A 23,315-nucleotide genomic window follows, 5' to 3' on the forward strand; every position below is an offset into this window, starting at 1 on the left:
ATATTTCTATCGCCTCTCTTCGACAACGGATATCTTGGATTACACTTGATCATCACCTCCTGCCGTCAAACGTCAGATGAGTAACCGGTGCCTTTGAAAGTACCTCCGCCGAACTATAAAACAACATGGCGGTTGGGGCATCGAGAAATATCACAGGTCATCATAGACGACGCAGTTCGGTTCTGACGGCGGCAGGTTCGTCTCAGCTTCATCCAGTGTCGACGGACAACTACATAGACCGAGAGGGTCGTCTGAGTCCCAAGGAAGATGGACCAAAAGGCGAAGAGCAACAAGCTCTCATCCATGGAGACACTGATTCGTCGGATTTGTCATCCATTGCAGAATCAGATGAGGATGACTCTGACGACGGAATTCACGATGACGAGGAAACTGGATTAACTGCGAAACAGAGGAATGAGCGGCGGCGACGGCGCAAGCGACAGCGTCGACGATTGGATGCAAAGATTGCTGGAGTTAAAGGTAAAACGAGCAATGTGGTCGCGGACAAGAATGTAGCGACGGCGCTTGCGATCAATTGTTGTCTAATAGGCTTATGGTATTTATTCTCATTATCAATCTCTATTGTAGGTTCAAACAACGACACGGAAATTGCAATGCAGGTTGGCTAATTCAGCGCACAGTATAACAAGTGGATGTTCTCAGAAGATGACGTCGTCTTTCCATTTCCGCTCTTCACGACCAGTTTACATATGCTTGTTCAACTCTTACTCGCCGGCCTAATACTCTACTTCGTACCATCTCTTCGTCCCAAACACCCGCCTAGTTCCTCTTCCAAATCCGAACCGATCATGACAAAATCTTTCTATCTCACCCGCCTAGTGCCATGTGGCACCGCTACTTCGTTGGATATCGGACTGGGCAACATGTCCTTGAAATATATCTCGCTCACATTTCTTACCATGTGCAAGTCGTCAGCACTTGCTTTCGTGCTCATTTTCGCATTTATTTTTCGCCTAGAGACCCCCTCAGTGAAGCTCATTGTCGTTATCGCCGCCATGACCCTTGGTGTTGTCATGATGGTAGCTGGTGAAACTGCTTTTGATGCTCGCGGCTTCACTCTGGTTATTGCTTCAGCGTTCTTCTCAGGCTTTCGATGGGGCCTTACTCAAATTCTCCTGCTACGACATCCGGCAACCTCCAATCCGTTTTCGACAATGCTTTTTCTCACTCCAGTGATGTTTATCGCATTGATTGCGATTGCACTCGGCATTGAGGGACCAAATGAAATTATTGCCGGTGTCAAAGCATTAGCAGAAGCGCGCGGGCAATTCACTGGAATTGCGCTTTTGATTTTCCCTGGAATTCTAGCATTTTGCATGATAGCCTCGGAATTCGCTCTCTTGAAACGTTCCTCTGTGGTTACTCTAAGCATATGCGGAATCTTCAAAGAAGTTGTCACTATCAGTGCTGCAGGTGTCATCTTCCATGATAAATTGACACCAGTCAATGTCTCTGGTCTCTTCGTCACGATTACTAGTATTGCAGCGTACAACTACATGAAGATCAGCAAAATGCGACGTGATGCACGGCAGGAGCTAGAGCGAAAGACGGATGTTGAAGACTATAGCGTGTCTCCCGCTTTAGGAGACTCGACCGATGAGCGTATCCCAATGAGCCAAGCACCGAATCATGAAACATTCAATAACCACCACACCGCCAGCAATTGGAACACCTATGAAGCTGATATCGATGACCAAAGCGCATCTAGCAGCGGAGAAGGCGATGAAAATGTGAATATCACACCACGAAATGATGTTCGTCGTGGCCGCTATTCATTCCCTGTAAAGGTTAGCGGAACATATACAGCTCCTGGAACCGGACAGCCACTACAATCTGTCCCTCACACGCCCATGAATATACCCGACTCTGCATAAAACCAGCCTTTTATTCCTGGGTCAAATAACAACCCCATGTTTCGCAGCAATCGGCGTATCGAGATACCATTTTTTCTCTTTTCTCCTGTTATGACGGTGTTTGATGTACGTCTGCTGTATCATGCAATTCTATACCCTGATATATGTATTACAGATTTTTCTTGTTTTCCATTTACTAACATTGACTCTCATTCTTGGTGCATGGCTATGCACGCCTACGTTTCAGTATGACAATTCTCATTTCTTTAATTCCAGTTTCTTACATCTGACGTCTTCCGATATAAATTATGGCCATGATGGATGTATTTGATGTTACCTTTTTGTTATCTGGGGCCAACATGTCCTCACTATAGGTGTTGTCGGCCAGATTTGTCTAGACATGGTGTGTGATACTTGAATTACGGTGTACAAGAAGGTTAACTAGAAAGCTACCTAGATTTGGATGATACTTCAAACTTACTCTATTTGCTTCTTCAGAGTCATTTCCTCATTGAGTTTGTAAGTAAACATGGGGTGCACGATTCCATGGTCACGGAGACTACATTCTAGTCTGACCCTTCCCCGAGGTGGGTTATCAACGGGTAATGTATGATTTTCAGCCTAATTTGAGTTTCTTAAAGCTACTCCTTTTTCTTGAACATACCATCCAAACCCTTCTGCCCCTTCTCAAGTTGTTTTTGCTTCTTTTTAGCTTCGGTCTCAAGCTTTCGCTCGTACTGTTCCTGATGCCTTTTTCTCTCTGCTCGTCCCTCTCCGGATAGCTGAGTCTCCAAAGCACGGAATTCTGAGCTTTCAGGGTCCATGCCAATCAATGACTCGAGTAATTTGATTTCTCGGGCCCATACGCTCTTATCCTCGACGAGTTTGTTTTGTGTTGAAGGAGCCTTTCGTGCCTTTTTGGCTTTGGGGGAGTCTATTTCATGATCACTATCGCACAGGCCATCGTCTGTATCTTCTTCCTTTTTCGGTTTGCGGGAGCTTATGCTCTTGTTTGATTTGCCAGAATCTGGGACAGGCCGATCTATAGGAGTCTCAAGAATCATGGGAAGTCCCTGAAAGCGTTTCTCATTCATGACATTGTGGAAAGCACGGAGACCTAGAAAGCCCGTGCCGATGTTTGCGTGGAGATCACGTTTGCTACCTTTTGGAGCCTTTGAGTCATTAAGATGTAATGCTCTCAGAAATTTCAGACCAATCTTGTCGTCAAATTCTTGCATGAAGGACCTGAATCCTTCTGGAGATGCCAAGTCATAACCATATGAGAAGCTATGGCATGTATCAACGCATACTCCAATACGTGAATGGTACTTTTCCGGGATTTGCGAGATCACGGCTCCAAGCTCGGAAAGTGGACCACCGAGAGTCGTTCCATGACCGCACATCGTCTCTAATACCGGAGTGACCGTTTCAGTTGCGGCAAGGGCTTTCGTTAAGGATTGGGCAAGCCTTGAAATAGCCGACTCTACCGTTGTCTGGCCTGCTGCTCCTGGACTTTATGGCGTTAATGCGGTCATGTGTACACTGTTTTCATAGAGTGAACCCACTGGAAATTATAGAGTCTGATACCAAGCTTTTCGCATCTTTGTAAATCATCCAGGAAGGAGTCATAGGCCTGCTTCGCCTTAGCTTCGTCCTCTTGTGCCAAGTTCACAAGGTAGGAGCCATGTGGGAGGATATATCTGGCTGAGTCAATCGAATGCGGCAAAAGATTGCAGAGGAGAACTCACTTTGCTGCGTCATATTCATGGTCAAGGCAGAATTTCAAGAATTGTTCCTTATTTTCATCTTGTAGTGGTGGGTTCTCCCATTTCCTCTGAGATTTCAAGAACAGGGCGAAGGCATTCCCACTATCGAGAGAACTCAATCACTCCGACTTTCTTCAAATATTGAATTAAGGAAAGAATGAACATACCCTATATGCACACTATTCACGACAGAATTCTGGACCCCTGTTTTATCTCTCAGCGTATTGAAATATTCATGAAAACACATGACCAACCCTTTGCGGCACTAACATGTGCCCCTACAAACATCTGTAGTCCCTTGGTCCTAGCAGCGAGAGGTAACATCTCGGCATCTTTCTCGGCTTTTGTCTTTCGCTTTTTCGTAGATTTTTTTGCGATTATTTCTTCTTCTTCTTCTTCCTCCTCCTCGATTTCGACTTCCTTCTTGACTCCTGTATCAGATTCTTGCGCTGCTATAGACAGCTTTTGTTTCTTAATACGTATAGCAGCTTTCAAATCATCAGCTTCGATTGCCTCTTCCTCTTTGATTTCTACAGCTGTTCCCCTCTTCTTGCTGTTCGCACTGACCAGTCTACTTGGTTTTCTGGGTGCCTGGTTCGCGAGTGCGGGGAATGGCTTCGCCGTAACGTTCTCGGTGGTGGATCTCGTTCGCCTGGGCCTTCTCGGTGACAACGAATTTTCTTCTGTCTCATCGAAAGGTCGTTTCTTGGTATCTGGAGCTGGCGAGGCGACGGCACCGGGTTTTGGACGCGAATTTCGTGCAGGCATTGCTGAGATCTTAGATAAGCAAGCAAACCAGAACAGTGTCAGTGACAACTGTTGCCAATCTAGTCGGCTTGCTGTACAATCGGATCATTGAAATTGAAGGTAGTGTTGACCGAACAGCTGGCTGATAGTTCACGGAGAAAACTAGCCTAAGAGCTCAGCCTTCTAGATCGATAAGCTGACCTTCAGAGTGGAGACGAGACTCCGCAATTCATTGGCCCATATTGTGTATTGAGCACAAAGAGATTCGATGATTCGCTACTTACATGTGATGAACTATCACGATGAGATGGTTACTTAGATAGTAATGATAAAGGAAATTGCGAAGATGATAGAAATATAATTGATGGTTAGCTGTGCTGTAGGTTTAGTGGGTTTGTTGAGTGACTGCACGTGATCTGTTACCGCGGCAACGCCGCGGCGATTGTGTTTGGGTTGCACCTTCCTTCTTCTAACCAAGAAATAATTCTCATCCGTGTGTCAACGCGCGACTTCGACTTCATCTTCAACCACGACACTCGACTCGACACCGCTAGACGCCGACAACGACCCATAATAGAGAGGAAACTAGGATATAAGTATACATTGGACAGTTGATAATTCGATTCTTCTGGGAAACTCCGTGACCAACGGCCGCTATCATGCAGGTCTCCGAAGACCTGATCAACTTCGACGTGATTGAGGCGCAGAAGGAGAACGTTCAGTCTCTTCCAGGCGGAAGATCTGCGAAAGCTTTGGCACAAATATTCTCTTCTGGCAGCAATGGAGATAAATACAACACACCCTCACCAAACGACACTAGAACATTGAACGACGCGATCCGTCAAGAATACGAGGCTGAATTGCAAGCAAGCGCCGACTCGGATGATCCACTTGATGCTTATGATCGATATGTTAAATGGACAATAAATGCCTATCCATCGGCACAAGCCACAGCTGAATCTGGTCTTTTGCCTTTACTGGAGCGAGCGACCAAGGCTTTTCTTAACTCTACACACTACAGAAACGACCCGAGATATCTGCGGTTATGGCTTCATTATATCAGACTGTTCTCAGATGCACCACGCGAAACATTTTCATTTCTGGCCCGTCACCATGTTGGGGAAGGCCTGGCGCTGTTTTACGAAGAATTTGCTAGTTGGCTTGAAAGTGCCGGACGATGGACTCAAGCGGAGGAGGTCTATAAACTTGGTATAGAGCGCGAAGCACGCCCTCAGGAGCGCTTGCTTCGAAGATACAATGAATTTCAGTCACGATTAGCACAACAACCCCAAGACAGCGACGGACCATCCTCCCCCGCTCTTCCGACTGTGCGGCCCGCACTGGCAGCAAAGGTTGACCCATTTGCAACCGCTCGTGTTCCGGTCGACCCTCAAGCACCTCAACCCAGGGCCACTAGCGGCCGCACAACTACCAAGTCCGGCAAACAGAAACTGGCAGTGTTTTCCGATTCCGATAATCCAGAATCCAATCAACCACCAGTAAGCAGTTTATCGAAAGGGTGGGATAGTATTGGATCAATTCGAGATAGACGCAAGGAGAATGAGATGGAAGCCAAACCTTGGACTGGTGAAACATTGAAGCAGGAGAAGAAGCAGGTACCGGTCCAGAAAATGGCCGTTTTCAGGGATGAGGTAAGTCACGAGAGATTCTCTTACCCTCTGGATTCCATATATTTACGATCATAGGACTAATTGCTGGCATGACTTTGACTTTTCGTCTTGTATGTATCCAGTCGAAATCAAATGTGCAAGCTGAATCAAATATTCAACCCTTACGAAAGGAGACACCCCAACATCACGTAAAAGAGGCCATAAACCCCCGGACTGGTAGGAGAGAACGCGTTTTTGTGAATTTAGAAGCCGTCTACCCGGACTACAAGAATCCCAATCATGAGATTTGTTTTGAAGAGCTTCGGGCCGCCAGCCGTGGATGGTTGAAGAAAGACTGGTCAAAGCCGAAGAAACCGCTTAAGGAGATTCAGACTAACGCTGCTGGACGAAGCTCTGGCCTTCCAGGTGGTATGGATGATATGACAGATCGATCGCTCGCCCAAGATGTAAAGCAGAAGCTTGCTATTGGGGAAGGATCATCACAAGGAGATCACCGGGAGAGGCGGCTATCTAAAGTCAAGAAGATAAAGGTTAAGGAGGTTGGAGAAACACAAACTAGTAAGTGCTCGAAACAGAACTTCCCGTGTGTGGTATTCTAAGCACGAACAGTCAAAACGAATCTGGATTCCCCAACCGGGCCGAGGATAAAGAAGAAGAATAACTCGGAGCCAACCATGACATTCCATACCCGGGCTGCCACGGATGAGATCTATAGTATATTCAATCAACCCTTGAAAACTGAAACAGAGCATGCAGATCACGGCGATAGCTTCTTGGATAGTGAATACGAGGACGATGATTATACAAGTGGCGCAGAAAGTACTGGCACTGGGAGGATATCCGCAGGGCAGAGCGAATTCGACGATGATGAGACTAGAGGGGTCAATGACGAAGAAGAGGATGAAGGAGGTAGCGAACATGACGGCGAATGGACAGAGTTCACTGCCAGCAAGCATCTTCCCAATGTCTCTTCTGCAGAACACGGTTTTGAAGAGAACGTTGACGAACAAGACCTGAGGACCAAATACATCCCTGAAATACCAGACGACTATAATCCACCTGTCGGTCCATACCGGGATGCCGCGATTATGGCTCAGAATCGACTTCCTTTCATGACGCCTATCATTGAGAAAACGGAGTCTTCTTTGCCTTCCTTTACGGCTGGACGGAACCGACACTACGAGACCAAGACGCCATGCAAGACCGTTCCTGAAGTTGATTTTACACCATCTGGAGCTGCAACTGAAAATTTGTTGCTTGCTACTCCAGACCCAGATGCAGTGACCGTTAATGTCGGAGATGCTCAGTCACCCAGCCTTGGGGTGAAGACATTACGACGGACCCCTGTCAAGAAAGTTGCGCCATTTACAATCACCAACACTGATTGCATAATCAAGGATGCTCAATGCGATCCAAGTGATAGGGCAATCCGCAGCAAAATCCTCAAGATGACCGAACCACCTCTCACTTCTTTTTCTGGGTACTATGATCATTCCTCGACCTTCGGGGCACACGCAGCAGATATCATGAAATATTCTAAATCTATGAAAAAGCCGGCAAAGGGTGGTGAGAGACTACTATCCACTCCTCCAGTACTAAGTTTCCCAGGTAGCAGGAGAACTTATGCGATCAGGCGCGAACTTGGCGCCGGTGCATATGCCCCAGTTTATCTTGCCGAAAGCATGGAAGATATCAATTCGTACCTGTTTGACAGTGAAACCGAGAGAAACAGCAAGGTTGCTCTCAAAACAATGCGGGATCAGAAAGTACAGCGACATGGCCTTGAAGCCATCAAACTCGAAACGGATCCTCCAAGTGCATGGGAATTTTATATGATCAAATTAACGCACGATCGTATTCGTGCTTCCTCAGACCACCGTCGCGCATCAGAAAGTATTGTGAGAGCTCATGAGCTTCATCTATTCAGGGACGAGTCCTTCTTGGTAGAAGATTACCAGGGACAGGGCACACTGTTAGATTTAGTCAATATCATAAGGACGGAGGCTATTACGAATACTGGGAATTCAGAGGCTGGCATGGACGAGGCACTTGCTATGTTTTTCTCTGTGGAATTGTTCCGTACAGTCGAAGCTCTCCATACTTGTGGCATACTTCATGGAGACATCAAGCCGGATAATTGTCTAGTTCGCTTCGAAGACAAGAAGAGCAGGTCGTCATTCCCTTCGCCTCCAAGTGAATCTCTGCTTGATCTTGCAGATGAAGATGCCATAGCCGATCCCAGTGAGGTCCACTACTCGGCACGGGGACTTTGTGGCTGGAGAGAGAAAGGTCTAACGCTCATTGATTTCGGTCGAGGAGTTGATATGAAAGCTTTCCGTCCAGACGTTCAGTTCATAGCGGAGTGGGAAATGAGCCAGCATGACTGCAATGAAGTGCGCGAAATGCGACCCTGGACATACCAGATCGATCTGTATGGAGTTGCATGCACGATTCATGCTATGCTTTTCGGCAAATACCTTGAATCAGTCCCAATCAATAATACACGAAATTCTGGTGGACGTGATTCATTGAACAGTGGAGCTGCCAACGCCGAGGGAGATTCAGGGGTTAAGCGCTATCGTATCCGAGAATCCCTGAAGCGATACTGGGACCGAGAAATATGGACCGACGTTTTCGATCTGTTGCTCAATCCATGTACAGAACGGTGGGCACGCATGGAGCGAGAAGATCCCTCCGGAGCAGAATCTGCGACATCTTTACCTGTCCTGAAATCCTTGAAATACGTCCGCGAGAAAATGGAAGCCTGGCTCGCAATCAATGCAGAGAAAAAGAACCTATCGCTGCAAATTCGAAAATTGGAGGCACATTTATCGCGAAGGAGGGAGAGGCTGGAAAAAGAGCGGTAGATATTTTCCCCGGTCTCTCTAATGATTCGTTTCTTCCCCGATCCATTCTATACATCATGCCTTGTATGATGCTCGCGACTTGATTATCTTACTTTCCCCCCTATCTTTCATTGACCGCAAAAGCTACGAAATATCATGACCTCATACCCAGACGCACATCTGTCTTCATTACTTCGCCTTTCGATTCCATCACAATTTGATGCTACTTCCACAGTACATAGCATATCCCGATATACCCCATCTCATGCATGTTTTACGGCTTTTTTTTGGCTTGTTTCTTATGTTACTTTAGGAGAAAGATCGATCTGCTTCTATGTTAATAGTTCTAATTCTATGTAATTGTGGTACATTAGGTTTACTGTTAAAATATGAGGCTGCTGAAGAGACCTGATTGCTTGTGTGCGCACACACCTTCCTAACAGTTTTCTCTTCACGGGCCCAACAGAACCCCAGAAGATCCTATAGAAAATGAGTAGTAAGATCGCAAAGTAATAAGTAATCTGTATTCTCTAAACTGAAATACAAGAGGGAGAAGAGAAAGTTAAGAATAAAGATCCAAAACTCGAATGAAGATTTGAAAATAGAAACAAAAAAACATAAAGAATCCATCACTTCATCATCATGATTCATCATCTATAATCTTTTGATGCAGAAAGAGAAATAAAAAAGAGCAACTGGCGCAGCATTCTCGTATGATGAATCACACGGAATGATATTGATTGCTCTCGAACTTTTTTTGAGTCGTTTCATCATGAATTCGTCCGTATCAATCAATGGCTTGCCTGCTGTGGCGAGGCTGCGGCAAGGTAAGAAAGGAATCGGTTAAATGATCGACGCGGTGCAAGGACTAAACACTAAGTGAAGGAGTGAATGTGTTCATACGTGGGCAAAAAGTTCGGAATGAGTTGAATATCTGACGAAACAAACGGGGAAATAGAGAAGAGAAAAAGAAATTGTTAAAGATAGTGGGTGTCAAAATGACTGAAAATAATATGTTCTGAGTGGGAGATTGGAGGTAACAGGTTTTCCAATAGGCAGATCATCGATTCTTCAATTAGCGTTGAGAGCGACATGATCATCCAAGGAATACCTCGTGGAGTGAAATGAGTCAAAATGAAAAAAGAAAATTGGAATGACCGTCTTAAATGTCGGCAATTAACTGCTCTGGAATTGACCAAGTCATGCATTCTTCGATCATAGCATGAGATTGAGAGGCTCCATCTTGCCAACAAGTTTAGTGCAATATACGTCACGTTTGATCAGGGGCAAGCGAGAATGGAAATTGTCGTAGAAATCAACAGGCGAACTAGGCCATAGCCGACGTGAGTATCGTAAAAGCTTGTAACAAACATCACCAAACGCTTCAAATGTGGAGTCGATAGTAATGTCAATCGAATTGTGCCGTTCATCCGCGTACCGTGTCAGAGTTGAGAAGAATCGACTCATCGAAAATTAAGACAAACATTCCGACTATTAACCAAAAATCGCAAAATCTTCATGGTTCCGTGCGAACTCGTGTCACATGATCACGTCATCAGTCGTTAAAGTAAGTCGTACTTCGTTCTGTTGCATATCCGAAGTCATAATGCGTCTGAAAGAAACTGAAAAAAGAGTGCTATACATAAATGAGAATGGAAAATAGCTGGCCACTCCAGCTTGGTGTGGTCTCGAAACGAAACTGAGTTGTATGCGGTTACTATCTCAAGGTTAGTAAATTGTCAGAGCACGGAACTCTCGAATATAGGTTTGTAACGTACCATCGAATTCTTGGTAAATGGTAAATTCAAGATTTGGCGCCGGATCCTTTCCGCATCAGAAATTCCTTCCTCAGTAGGATCGTACGGAAGTCTGCCTGGGGCCACACGGGATTCAGAAGGAGCATTTTCACCGTGATGCTGAAGGTGTATTTGTGACTTCATGGAAGAATTCATGAAAGGATCGGACATTGACGGGGCGTGTCTTGGAGATCGAGGATGTTGAAAATGAGGACCGGATTCAGGTTGGAAAGGTGAGCCAAGACGGCGAATAGTCTCAGCGCGAGGACGAAGGAGATCCTGAGACACTTGTGGAGAGCTGGGTTGATTGCCAGGGAAGGTAAAAGGGGAGGTCGGTGAGAAGAGTTGTTCGATGCGTTCTTTGGAACTGAAGCCACCACTAGTCGTGTTGCCACGATTGCGAAGCCGTACGCGTCGCTGGCCGTCCTTGAGTTTTCCATCCCGAACTAGGTCCCGAATGCCGCGCTGAATGTCACTGGGATTGGGACTGGATTCCAGACGATGGTGTGCTCGGCGTTTGTGAACATTTGAAGGCACGTCCATTCGAGGAGGTGACCTTAATCTTGATCCAGTAACATGAATGGTGTCTCTTCTTAGGCCACGAGCAGCTGCACCATGAGCTTCGCGACGCGAGGTTTCAGGACCCCATGTGTTATACATGAAAGGGGATCCAAGACGGGGGAATGGCTCCTGAGCAGCAGAAAGATGGCTGGAAATAACGGAGACCGGAGTGTTAGAGTCTTGTTGGGGAGACTGCAAGGTCTTAGCCTGATGAGGAAGCGGCTGGTGAGTAGTCAGTTCAGCGGTGCCGAAACTCGCAAAATCAGTTGGCAAAGAGCTCGAGACTAAAGAGACGCCGAGATCGCGTGTCATGAAGGCGGCTGAGGAACTGTGGTCAATTGCTAAGTCGATCGGTCTTCGAGGAGGCGCTGAGAACACATCCAAGAACGGTGAAGGGCTACGAGACTGGAGTAATCGCTGATAGTGTGGAGCAATTGAGAGCTTGCGTTTGCAGAGATACTTGAGTCGTCGTCGTGTAGCTGCTTCGGATCTTGGCCAACGAGACATAGTGGGCTTCTTAGCGGTAGGTGTGCAACTTCCGCTCCTGTCTCCGGCAGGGTTGATTGACTGTTCATTATCGACAGAAACCGATCCTGGGCCAACTGCAACTGTTTCCTGTGCTTTCCTTGACTTCACGCGAGCCCATGTCTTCTTTGCTTCACGAGCAACTCGATGAGACACCCCAAGGGGGGGAAGGCTCCCAGGAAGAGTCTTGAACGGAGTATTTGTGGGATCTTGCAGATACATCTGATAAGTATTCCACAGATGGTTATCCATGTCCGCATTCCATCTTGTCTTTCTTTTGGGCAGGTCAAGCGATTTTCCGCGATTCGGGTTACTAGTAGGAGGCGTCTCAGGAACGTGTTTGCTCGTATCAGCAAGCTGAAAGCTGAAGGGGTCGTAAATCTCGCTTTCCGGGCTTGTGCAGCTACCACCAAGAGAGGGCTGGGTAGTGTACGTCTCAATGGAAGAGACGGAGGAGTCAGATGCCCTCGAGCTTGGTCTCTCAATTGGATCCTCTTGAGCATTCTCAGAAGGGTCGGGAGTGGCGCGAGGAAAGTTGAAAGGCTCTGTGCGTATCTGAGCTGGGGGTGTTTTGAATTCCATACGTCTTAACGTTGGTACCTGTAAGAACTCCGATGAGACGGACTCAGAGCTTGTGATTTCGGGTTCAGACATAGTATCTGAGGCTGGGAATTCAATAGAAGGCACAGGAACATCGGGGCGACTGAGGTCAAATATGTTGGGTTCGCCAGACATGGTTGAAAATATGCTCGCATGGCTATCGAAGCGAGGCCGTCTGACCCGGTAACTTGAATGACGAGGGGGAGGAGGAATCTGAGGTTCGATACGAGGGTGTTCTGGAGTTCTTGGGTAAGTTGTATCGAGGGAAGAGAATGTGAAGCTCTTGGGAAGAGTTCGAGATAAGCCTTGGCGTTCTTGCGCCATGGCAGCGACAATGATGTATTTTCCGATAGCAATTGGAATGCACGATCAAGATTCAAGCTGTGACCAACCCCAATACGATCGCTGTGCACTTGGTCGACTCAAAACTGACAAAGGTAGCATAACATATCGATTGAAGGCGCGTCCTTTGTTGCTGTTCCGTAATGACAATTTTATTATGCCGTATGTTTGTTCTTACGTTTCCTTTATTATGTATTCGTTATTCGAACGTCCAATGTTCAGTCACTTCCAGTTGCCAACAAGTCGGGTTCCGCGATCGAGGTGCCGTCTATCCCGACACAAGGTTTCTTAAAGCGCAGCTAAAAGAGGGGGAAAAAAAAGGGGGGGATAAGGAAACAAAAGAGAATGATGTTATCGCGAAGGGGATATGACCAGTAATGAAATAACTGAGGCCGGAATTGGTCGTTATCGTGGAGGGCGCTGGTGGTTGATGAGTTGAATTCCACCCAGCCTCCCCGGATCGCATGCGCTTATCGATTACCAAGTGATCCACGCGAACACGATAACCTTGACAAGACAGTCCCAAAACTGGCGATCCACCAACACACAAACACACAAAGGAAATAATAGACTGACCGTCAAGGGGGAAAAGGGGGAAAGGATAGGGGGCAAGGGGGGACGAGGTTGTTGATAGAGAAAAGAAGAGAGGAAGAGAAGAAAGAGTTGAGGTTGAGTCGCTGGCAGGACGGGAAGGAACGAATATCGCGCGAGGGAAAGCGCGGCCGGACAGGGGAACAGACGCCAAGGGGGCAGCAGCACCCGGCCCACTCACCGCCCGAGTCTCAGCAATCTCTCTACGCTTTTAGTGCTAACTCACTAAACCTTCTAGCGAGCCCGCCAACTGGCCTAGTTTTACCACCGTTCTGTGTGCTACGTACTCACTGGTTGTGCGGTGGATCCCACAGCGTTTTGTCCAATGTCGTTCGAATGAATAATGAAGAAATGTTGTCACGTCCAGTCTATACACGTCTACGCTCACGTCAAGTCAACTACGTGATCCCGTCTACTCCGTACCGCCAGGCCGAGCGGGGGATAGACAGCCAGACAGTTGACACTAACAACAAGGAAAGAATCCAGACAAAGGAAAAAGGAAAGAAAGAAAAGAGAGAGAGAGAGGTACAACGCTAGTAAGGTACATCGAGATCGCCTGGCAATCCGCTGGTAGCGCTAACGCGGTACTACTAATGTACAGTGTACGCCGTACGGAGCTGTGCGTAGTACATACTGCGCAATGCAGATGGCAGAGCGAAAAACCGTCGAATGAGAATTGCTCATTCTGACAGTAGACCATGACCGTCGTAATATTGAGACGGGTGTACCTGGTGTCGGCACAACGGTCGTGCCTAAGGCCCCAAGGCACTAACCCTGCGAACAATGGTGACAAAAAAGACGGACTACTAACTCAAGCTACAGTGAATTTTAACCTTCCAAGTCAGTTTCTACCATTTACAGTTCTACACCGTCTTCTCGCTCTACACCGTATAGCGGCACCGGTACCTCAACTCGGGGGCTTTAGGGACTTGTTCGAGTCGTGCTGCGCCTATGTACTCCGTGCTTTATATTCCGTATTTAGTACCGAATCACATGCGATGGAACACCCCAACAGGTGAGGGCATCACGCATGTGCGTACGCCATACGGCGTTTGTACGGTGATGATAATTGAGGGGGCTGGGAAGGATGATTTTGGAGTGATCCGCTTGGCCTTAGATTATCGTAAATTACAAGCTCAACGAATCAGGTACCACTTGATGGAGCAGTTGTAACAATACTGTCATACCGATGAATCTGTCGCGAGAACAGACCGGCCTGAAACTAATCTATACCAGGCGATGCTAAGTCGCAAGCGCGAAAAGTGGAGTGGTATGCAGCGGTTCACCTAATGGGGAGTCTCTTCGATAATGGACTTGATCTGGTTGCCAGAATCAAAAATAAATAGAGGTGACTGGTCACTGATACATAGTGATCTTATCAATGCTTTCGTCTCTCAATGTTGGGCTAGCCGCTCGTATCAATGCGCCGTTGACACGCGGTCGAAGCGCTCCAGCCCAACGGAACAACTCATGGATTCAAATCAAGCGATAAACAGACAATGATTGTCAATCCGTTCGTGTCATCTCAGCTATGAGTGCATCATAACGGCGGTTTAATTAAGATAACCTTCATCGGCACGGGCCGTAGGAGAAAATTGTGATAGGAAGAGAGGAAAAGATTAAAGAGACCGAAGTGGCTCGAAGTGGCCGAAAAAGGAAAGAGCGCGGTTGGGCAGGGATACGCGCTCATAACCCCGCAAACGCGTCCGACGCGCGTCAAGTAATGTTACCGTATCGATAACCGCGTCTGCGTATTTTATTCTGGGCCCTAGCCCTAACTGCGCAACTTGCCCACAGGTAGTTAACTAATGCATCGGCTCCCAAGTCAAGTTCCAGCTTGGGTTCAAACTTCAAAGTGAAGCGTTAAATCAGTTAGGACTTGTGTGATTCGAGCCTATCACAAGCTGACTTGTCATTGTTCCGTTGTGCGTATGGAGACTTTGTGGATCAGTTCACAGGCTGAGTGTTCAATCATCGATGTGTGGGATTCCGGACTTCTGGGTCCGTTTCAGATAACTTCACGATATGGATTCGAGCAAGTGATAATCGATAGTTAATGCTTTCTTTTCTACGTTCTATGTTTTCATGTGGAGATGGGACAACAAATGTCGTACGACATGGATATCGAACTTGAGTCATCTATGTATGCTTCCAAGCTTCGACTTGTTGACATTCAGGCTTGGTTCCTCTCTTCGAGGTCGAGTACGCTCTGTACAATGCCATAACCCCCACATATTTCACGGTGGACCGCATCCGCTTGCAGTCAAGCAGTTTGATATCTTGGGTGTATATTTTGACCCTTACCTAACGCCAAACCATACAAAACAGAGAGCGGAATACGCGCAGGCCGGGCATGATTTGCGAGCAATGTACAAACAGGGCAGTATTTGCGTACCGCCTGATTTAACTCTACTCTCCCCCGGATCAAGCTTGGAACTACACATAAATTACAGTGAAAGCGTCAAGAATTGAAAGACCCTCCTGATGGCTCTAAGGATACTATTATCGAAGACGAAACCTAAATTTTGGGGAATGCGGGGTTTGACTGAACCAGAATACCCTTGGTCGAATTTAACCCTAGAAGATCTCTGCACTCCCCAATTGGCAACTACAGTCAATTCTTGAGCTAGTGACTCTGGAGATAGAGCCAACACATGATTGTCACTTGATGCAGCAACTATGCACCATCCATCCAATCCTCATTGGCCACTACCCAATATTAGATACTGTAATCAGCCGTATTTCCAAGCTGGCACATCCGTAGCTCAAAAGTCCGCGCTCCGCATTGATTGATCATCACAACAAACAAGATTTGAGGTGTTTGCTGGATGGACTCGCATGCTGCAGTATCTTTAAAAGTTGTTCCTGCTGGACCAATAAGGATTATGGGCGTGTTCCTATTTTTCTGATTTGTGGAAAACGGTTTGGCTAGTTGTGGATTTTTGGGGCTAGATTATATGCACTGATGCAGTCGGGATTTGTGGAGTTCACGGAGTCTGACTCTCACAGTCATCCAGGGTCCAGCGGTGCAGGTGTGTGCATATTCTGCAAAGCGAGGATATTTCCTTTCCGAACGGAAAGATGTCGAGTCGAAAATCGAGTCATCTTTTCAGATCGGATATCGTGAGGTCACGTGCTTCAACATGAGCTAATCTTGTGGGGATCATCCATCGCTATCAGATCAGATCTCGAACTTTCCTCTCTTCCATCGCATCACATCGAGCTTGTATATATAGGGAAATAGAGCAGCATAACGATTGCATCTCCTCTGTATCTTTGACCGCTACATTATCCCCAAACTTATCAAGAGAATTAATTCATCAGCGCCATGGGTGACGTCGGCATCGTGGTGGACCCTGCAATCAGCCCAGCATCACCGCCAATATCACAATCGATAAACGTCCTCGTGACGGGCTTCGGAGTACGTATACAAACTCACATACTCCTTGCCTTGTCTACTCCCTTGTTTCTCTTCTTTCTGTTTACTTGATTTATCGCAGGCGTCTTCCGACTCATTGAGGGAATTCTTCTAACTATTTCGCATCAATGTGCAGCCATTTAGAAGCTTTGATGTCAATGCGTCATTCTTGATCGCACAGTCGCTTCCATCTGCATTCACGTTACCACCCAAGGAGCCTGTATCAGTACCTGGAACGGCGATTCCTGCTCCGCGCGAAGTGCGCATATATGTTCACCCAGAGCCGATCAAAGTCTCCTATGCCACCATTCGCTCGCAGATGCCCGATATCCTAGATGGATTTTCCCGAACACATAATGGCTTACGACCCGATCTGATCGTGCATATTGGGATTGCGTCGACGCGCAGATATTATTCTGTAGAGTCGCAAGCGCATCGAGATAATTATCGAATACCGGACGTAGATGGAAGATCAGGATATCATGATGGCGAGAAGATATGGAGAGAAAAGGGACTCTCCCCAATATTAGTGCCCGGTCCTGCAGAGTTATCAGGCGGTGGCAATCGTCACAATACATCTACTGTTCAGACATCAGGGCTGAAAATCACCCCGTACCCGACCAACGATCATTTTCTGCAAGTTTGGAAGTCTTTTTCACCGGCAAACACGGATCTGCGTGTTTCAAATGATGCCGGGCACTATGCATGCGATTTTATATTCTATACAAGTCTGGCCCTGGCTCTCGAGGAGGGTCGGGACCGATCGATAGTGTTTTATCACGTCCCTGTTGCGACAGACCTTGAAAGTCTAGATCTGGGGACGAAGGTGGCTGTTGCTTTAATCAAGTCCGTGGTCAAATGTTGGGTCGATGGTGAATGATCTGAGACATTGAATACTTACCTCACTTTTTCAAGTTGGTCAAAGAAGTGATCACTTTTCTGTTTTGAGCTTGCTTTATTCTGTCTATATACATCTCGAGTGAGTAAGCATGTGGGTAGTGACCATACATTCTGTATATGACTAAAAACAATATCTTTGTATATACAATCGACATTCTGAATGATCATTGACATTCCTCATAAGGTTTCTGCTCATTGTATCTTTCATAGATATATCCTTCAAAGCTGATACCCTAGGGCATTAACAAAGCAACGGCTGAAGTCCAACAGTAATATATGAATTCTGATACCCAGATCCTTTGACAGAAAATGCCAAATGAAACACAATCCTTCCAGCAAAGCTCCTCGTTATACTTGAAGCAAGGACAAGCTGTGATTGGTCAATGGTATCTGTCAACGATAAGGCGCGATCCATGCGGGTCTCGGCTGTATTAATCATTTCTCTTTGCTTCTTTTTCCTTTTACCTCGTTTCCTTTGACTCATATTTCAGATTGAGTATGAGTTAATACCGATAACTTATATGCCGAGTCAGAGGTGAAGTTGAGCATTTGCTTCCGAAAATATATTCTCTCCTGATTCTGCAGGTCACATTCCTGACAAATCAGAACAACCAACATCAACATATATGAAGCATCATCTTCATCGACATATATACGCCGTAGAAGCATTTGAAACATCATGGCTGGATTTGAAGATATATCTAACAAGGGGATGGGACTGCCTTCATCCTTCATTCTCCTCGCCACTGCCGTCGTCATCCTAGCAACTTTTGCGGCGACGCAGCTGGGAGGGCTTATCAAGACCAAATTCTCAGGAGAACGCAAGGTATACGACATCATTGAACTACGAGTATACCCCGTCAAATCATGTCGTGGCATCAGTCTCCGCAAAACCCACATGCAAATGCATGGTCTAGACCTTGATCGACAGTGGATGTTCGTCGATGGCCAAACGCATCAATTCGTGACCATCCGACAAAATCCACGAATGACTCTAATCAATACCAAGATTAGCGAGGATGGGAAGAACCTCATTCTCAGCGTGGGTGATGAACAGGTCAGCGTCGCAGCGTATCCTACCCTGGAATGGTTGGCTGCCAATACCACACTTGAGCATGTCAAGATCTGGTCTGACGATACAGATGGGTATATGTACGGCCCGGAAGTCAACGAGCACTTTTCCCGGTTTTTGGACCAGGATGTGCGTCTTGTATACAAAGGTCCGAGTGATCGTATCCTCTCCACCAATGCCAAACCGGAGCTTCTCGGACGTTCTCAATCTACCTATTTCCCGGATCAGATGCCTCTACTCATCGCTTCGGACGCATCCGTAACCGAGCTCAATGAACGATTAGCAGGGAAGGGTGAGCGTGCTATTACTATTGAACGTTTTCGACCCAATATCATCATTCGGGGTAATCAAGCCTGGTCCGAAGATAGGTGGCAAACAGTACAAATAATCCCTCCTTCATCTCATACAAGCAACAATAGTGATAGGAAGAAAGAGCAAAAACCTATCATCATAGATGTTGTCGCTCGCTGTGCACGCTGCCAAGTCCCTAATGTCGAACCAACTACCGCTGAGAAACACAAACGGGAGCCTTGGGATACGCTCATGTCTTATCGTAGAGTTGACAAGGGATCAAAATATAAGCCGTGTTTTGGGATGCATAGTGTCCCGCGGAACGAGGGTGAGATTGAGATTGGTATGCAGTTGGAGGTGTTGAAGGAGACGGATAAACATCGCATTGTGCACTAACGCCCTGAAACGAAGACGAATTGGCAAGGACAGAATGAAAGGTTACCATAGAGGTCTTGTTGTACAGCGTTACGAGTTTGGAAATAAGTAGGGGTATCACCTGTACCAATATGTATTGACTCTGACATTTTACCATAACAACAGAAAATAAATGAAAAATTCTAGCAATTAAACTAATTCTTCATACTCTTCCCAGCATTCACACACCAGTTATTCCAATCCGTAAAGAATCCCGGCTGCACATGACATTTATTACTCAACATCTGCGCCTTTCTCGTCTCCGCATAAATGTCAACGATCTGTGAGATGTTCTGTTTGTTCTGCGCCACTAGAACCTTGACGAGGAATATACTAGCTTGACTGGCTGCGGTAGAATGTGCTGCTAGTCCGGATATCATTGCTTCTTTGTGGACGGCGCGGAGGAGGTCCCAGACCGGCTCGATGGGGTCTTCTTCTTCGTCTTCTTCGTCTCCGACGGTGGACAATGATGGAATAGCGTTCCCTTTACAGAGACGAGTATATTCGCGCAAAACATCGCTCGCCCTCTGCGAGATTTGCTTCACAGTCGATTTCCGGACTAGTCGCAGAAGCGGCAGAATCAAATCGAGTGCTAAAACGCTGGTATGGCACTTCTTGACATAAATCTCGAGAATATCCAAAACCCGATTTTTGAAGTTAGTCATTGTCTCCTTTGCGTCTTGTTTGTCCTTCTTTTTGCTGGTTGCTTGTTGACGTGCCTTGAAGACTTTGACGAGCATCTCATCGACGGCTTCCATTTCGTCATCGTTCATGTCTGCTTCTGAGAGGTCGCTGTTGTCGTCGTCAGGGCGATGGGTACCTAGGGCTTCGGCGAGTTTGGCGTCGAAGGCGGCTAATTCTTCTTCGTCTTCCTCTCCTTCATCTTCATCACCAGAGTCTTCGTCGCTGTTCTCTTCGTCGGCGTCATCCACGTCAATTACCTCCACGTCAGAGTCGAGACTATCGACATCTTCCATCTCCTCGTCTTCATCATCATCTTGTTGGTCAAACATTTCTTGTTGACCAGCCAAATTCTCCTTGACCTCGATCACCTGGCGAAAGCATTAGCATCAACAATTAGATTGCATAAAACGAAGAAACTTACCGAAATCAAAGATTGCAAACCATCAGCAGTTATTTGATCCGCAAAGACACCAAAAACCTGCTCACTCATCCGACGGAATAGCTTGGAGGGTTTGGAGGCAAAGCTTAACAAGATTTCCACCAAGGCATTGGATGCGTCAGATCTATCTTCTTTCTTTGACTTTTTATCGCCCCAAAATTTGGAATAGCAGAATGCAAGTTCGTCGAGCATCGATACGGCATCTGCATCGCCATTGTAGACCTGGAGAATAGTCAACGAGTAGACGAGTCGGAATGCTTGAATGCTGGCATCCTTGACGTCTTTGTCGTCCTGTTTCACCTGTAAATTATCGGCTCTGGTGATTAAAAGTACGAGGAATAGAAAATAGGTGGCACTAACCTTGCTTGAAAGCTTCTTGAGAGACTTGAAAGCTGCATCAAGAGACTCCGCAATAGCTCCATCAATCTCAATGATGAACTTCCCGTACTCTTTCGACTTTTGGTAATCACGAATTTGACGAACAACGACATATGCAACTTCGGCCGGGTCTTTGATATTGCTGATCAGACTATTCAAACAACTGTTGATTCTGTTTCGGAACAGTTCTTGAGTAGCTGGAGAGATGGGTGGATTGGCAGTCAATTGCTTTTGTTCTCCCTGCTCGCCTCCAAAATAGGCGTAACGGACAAATAATGAGAGGATATGCTGCAATACAGGCGTGTAGTCTTCACCAGCTGAGCTTCGAGTTCTGACAATCGATACAAACAAATCCGCAAAATACTGACGGCTCGAAGCAGCTACTTTGGGCTCGTCCGTACCCGGAACCGCAATCAGGCGCTCTAATCGCTGAATTATTTCTTTCAACGACTCCGGATCAGCTTCAAGAACAATCTTTTCCACGGTCTTCACTTTTGTAATCTGATCGAATTGCAACGACCCAGAGTGACCAAGGAGGCCTTTTACTGCGACTGAGGCAAAAGCTGCTTCTTTTGATACCCGCTTCTGGATCGTCTTGACTGCTTTTACGGCCATGCGATGAAGATATCTGTCTTCAACGGCAAGCTGGTTCATGAGACATCTGACAACATTCTTCGTGAAGATGGCTTCTGTGCGATGAAGAGTGCCTTCTTCGATGATTTTCATGAACAACAGGAAACCCCAGTATTTTCGTTCATCGGAGGAAGCAGCAGCGAAAAGACCGTCTGTTTATAGACCGTTAGAGAGACGCAATATTAATTTTCATGTAGAGGTAACATACCATCAACAACCTCTGTCCAGAATTCTTCAAAAGTGATACGTGACGACTCCTTCTCAGCCTTTTTGTCCTTCTTCTCCTTCTTGCTGTCTGCGGGTTTGGAGTCTGCGAGTCTACTCAGAACAGCATCCCAGGCAAAATTTAACCTTGAATTCCAAACGCCTGATGCAGCTGACTGGTCCTCTGCCTCGGAGACTTGCTTCATAATCTTAGCAAGAGTGCGCCTATCATGGCGATCGAGTGGATCGTTATTGTACTTCCAAACGTCCTGGGGCAGCTTTGCGTTAGGAAAGGCGTCCTGAACCAGAAGCCACATGGCAACTCCCTCTGGCGATTTCACAAAGCCGTTCGACCTGATGGTTTCAATCATCTTTTCGCAATATCTAACATGGGCTTCCTGGTTTGCCAATTCGTGGAGCGCTCGATAAAGAACCCAGCCGGACTCTTCTCGCAACCAGGGTTTCGCATTGCCAATCTCAATGATTATACCTACGACAGTGTTCCATTCTTCAAACGGCACTCCAGGCTGGAATAGAATGGAAGATTTGATGATAGCCTCAGCTCCGAAAAGCCTGCCAAGGTAGTAATCCTTCCGCTCCTGTAGCCACGATGATTAGTATTGTTTGAAATCGATCTCTCAAGAAAATATACATACTTGACCTGGTTCACTGCCCGAAGGATCTGTCGCAGTTGAAAAAATCCTAATTGCTTCAGAAACACCTATTCCCGACACTGACTGTTTAGACGCAAACACCTGCGACAGTACCTCTGTCAAGGCAACTGAAAACCCAATACGAGCCGCTTTTCGACCACTGCAGAGACCACGAAATAATCTTTGAAGCGCTTTTCGGACTTGATCTTCAGTAGGCTTGCTCTCCGGAGTGAAGCGCGAAACTAACTCTTGGGCAGCTTTCAATCGGACCTCATCTTTCATGCTGGCAAGGTCCTCATAAATCTCGACTTGTTTGACGTCGACATTGTAGGATTCGCGACGGCGCTTTTTGGGGTTTGTCTCTGTCGACATATTGAACACAACCAAGACGCAGAGATCAAAATTGATCTCTTTTGTCTATATGAGAGATCTGTCGAATATGTTTGATATTTTGGCAGGGGTTGTCGGAGCAAAGAAATTTTGAAAATTTTAAGTTTCCTGTCGACAGCTTTCGAATCGGGCTTAGCGCCTAAGCCCATCCTTATCGATAAGACCGATAACAAACACCATTTTCCCTACTATAAAGGGATTCTATTTTTTTGAACCTATAATTGCGAAAGTAGAAGCTATCTTGTATGTCTGCTTCGGTGTGGTAACGGGAGTCTTGATTTGGCATTGTACTCGTGATAGCAGCGATATTTTAGGCATCGATGTATATGACCGCTAAATGTAATCAAATTGTTCAAGGATCTAAAAAGAACGTCTGCCATTTGGTGTCTTCTTTAACTTCTACCGCCTCGGTCTTTAGTATGGATGTCTAGACTTTATCATACCGCAGTCCTTTTCTAAAAATGAGCAAAGAATAGTTTTGATTCAAACTGCAAATAACTTCCACTTTTCAATGTTGTGTTATTAAATGGTACTGTGTGGCATGAGTAGATTCCATAACG

The 23,315-nt window shown here is 46.4% G+C and overlaps 7 protein-coding genes across 7 annotated transcripts, besides 1 other annotated feature; 4 read left to right on the top strand and 3 right to left on the bottom strand.

Annotated features, from left to right (window-relative positions):
* Nucleotides 1-125: 125 nt before the first annotated feature.
* TSTA_093010 (nucleotide-sugar transporter, putative) lies at nt 126-1,895 on the top strand (the record flags this gene model as incomplete). Its single annotated transcript, XM_002478973.1, has 2 exons — nt 126-584; nt 642-1,895. 2 exons carry the CDS (start codon nt 126-128, stop codon nt 1,893-1,895), a joined length of 1,713 nt encoding a protein of 570 aa, XP_002479018.1.
* A 620-nt stretch (nt 1,896-2,515) lies between these two features.
* Nucleotides 2,516-4,408, bottom strand: TSTA_093020 (DNA (apurinic or apyrimidinic site) lyase, endon uclease; the record flags this gene model as incomplete). Its single annotated transcript, XM_002478974.1, has 5 exons — nt 2,516-3,386; nt 3,440-3,574; nt 3,623-3,742; nt 3,808-3,844; nt 3,895-4,408. The coding sequence occupies 5 exons, from the start codon at nt 4,406-4,408 to the stop codon at nt 2,516-2,518; spliced, it is 1,677 nt and encodes a 558-aa protein (XP_002479019.1).
* Nucleotides 4,022-4,048: a microsatellite.
* A 638-nt stretch (nt 4,409-5,046) lies between the features above and the next one.
* Nucleotides 5,047-8,885, top strand: TSTA_093030 (checkpoint protein kinase (SldA), putative; the record flags this gene model as incomplete). The annotated part of the gene is made up of 3 exons (XM_002478975.1): nt 5,047-6,039; nt 6,141-6,576; nt 6,628-8,885. 3 exons carry the CDS (start codon nt 5,047-5,049, stop codon nt 8,883-8,885), a joined length of 3,687 nt encoding a protein of 1,228 aa, XP_002479020.1.
* A 1,718-nt stretch (nt 8,886-10,603) lies between these two features.
* On the bottom strand, nt 10,604-12,670 carry TSTA_093040 (uncharacterized protein; the record flags this gene model as incomplete). Its single annotated transcript, XM_002478976.1, has 1 exon — nt 10,604-12,670. One exon carries the CDS (start codon nt 12,668-12,670, stop codon nt 10,604-10,606), a length of 2,067 nt encoding a protein of 688 aa, XP_002479021.1.
* A 3,937-nt stretch (nt 12,671-16,607) lies between these two features.
* Nucleotides 16,608-17,577, top strand: TSTA_093050 (pyroglutamyl peptidase type I, putative; the record flags this gene model as incomplete). The annotated part of the gene is made up of 2 exons (XM_002478977.1): nt 16,608-16,700; nt 16,834-17,577. 2 exons carry the CDS (start codon nt 16,608-16,610, stop codon nt 17,575-17,577), a joined length of 837 nt encoding a protein of 278 aa, XP_002479022.1.
* A 699-nt stretch (nt 17,578-18,276) lies between these two features.
* TSTA_093060 (MOSC domain protein) lies at nt 18,277-19,356 on the top strand (the record flags this gene model as incomplete). The annotated part of the gene is made up of 2 exons (XM_002478978.1): nt 18,277-19,037; nt 19,095-19,356. The coding sequence occupies 2 exons, from the start codon at nt 18,277-18,279 to the stop codon at nt 19,354-19,356; spliced, it is 1,023 nt and encodes a 340-aa protein (XP_002479023.1).
* Nucleotides 19,357-19,529: 173 nt separating this feature from the next.
* On the bottom strand, nt 19,530-22,737 carry TSTA_093070 (DNA polymerase V, putative; the record flags this gene model as incomplete). Its single annotated transcript, XM_002478979.1, has 5 exons — nt 19,530-20,426; nt 20,480-20,788; nt 20,858-21,660; nt 21,717-22,311; nt 22,369-22,737. The coding sequence occupies 5 exons, from the start codon at nt 22,735-22,737 to the stop codon at nt 19,530-19,532; spliced, it is 2,973 nt and encodes a 990-aa protein (XP_002479024.1).
* Between the last annotated feature and the right edge of the window lie 578 nt (nt 22,738-23,315).

Source organism: Talaromyces stipitatus, genomic scaffold, assembly GCF_000003125.1.
Source record: "Talaromyces stipitatus ATCC 10500 scf_1105507295527 genomic scaffold, whole genome shotgun sequence".
NCBI classification, from domain to species: Eukaryota; Fungi; Ascomycota; class Eurotiomycetes; order Eurotiales; family Trichocomaceae; genus Talaromyces; species Talaromyces stipitatus.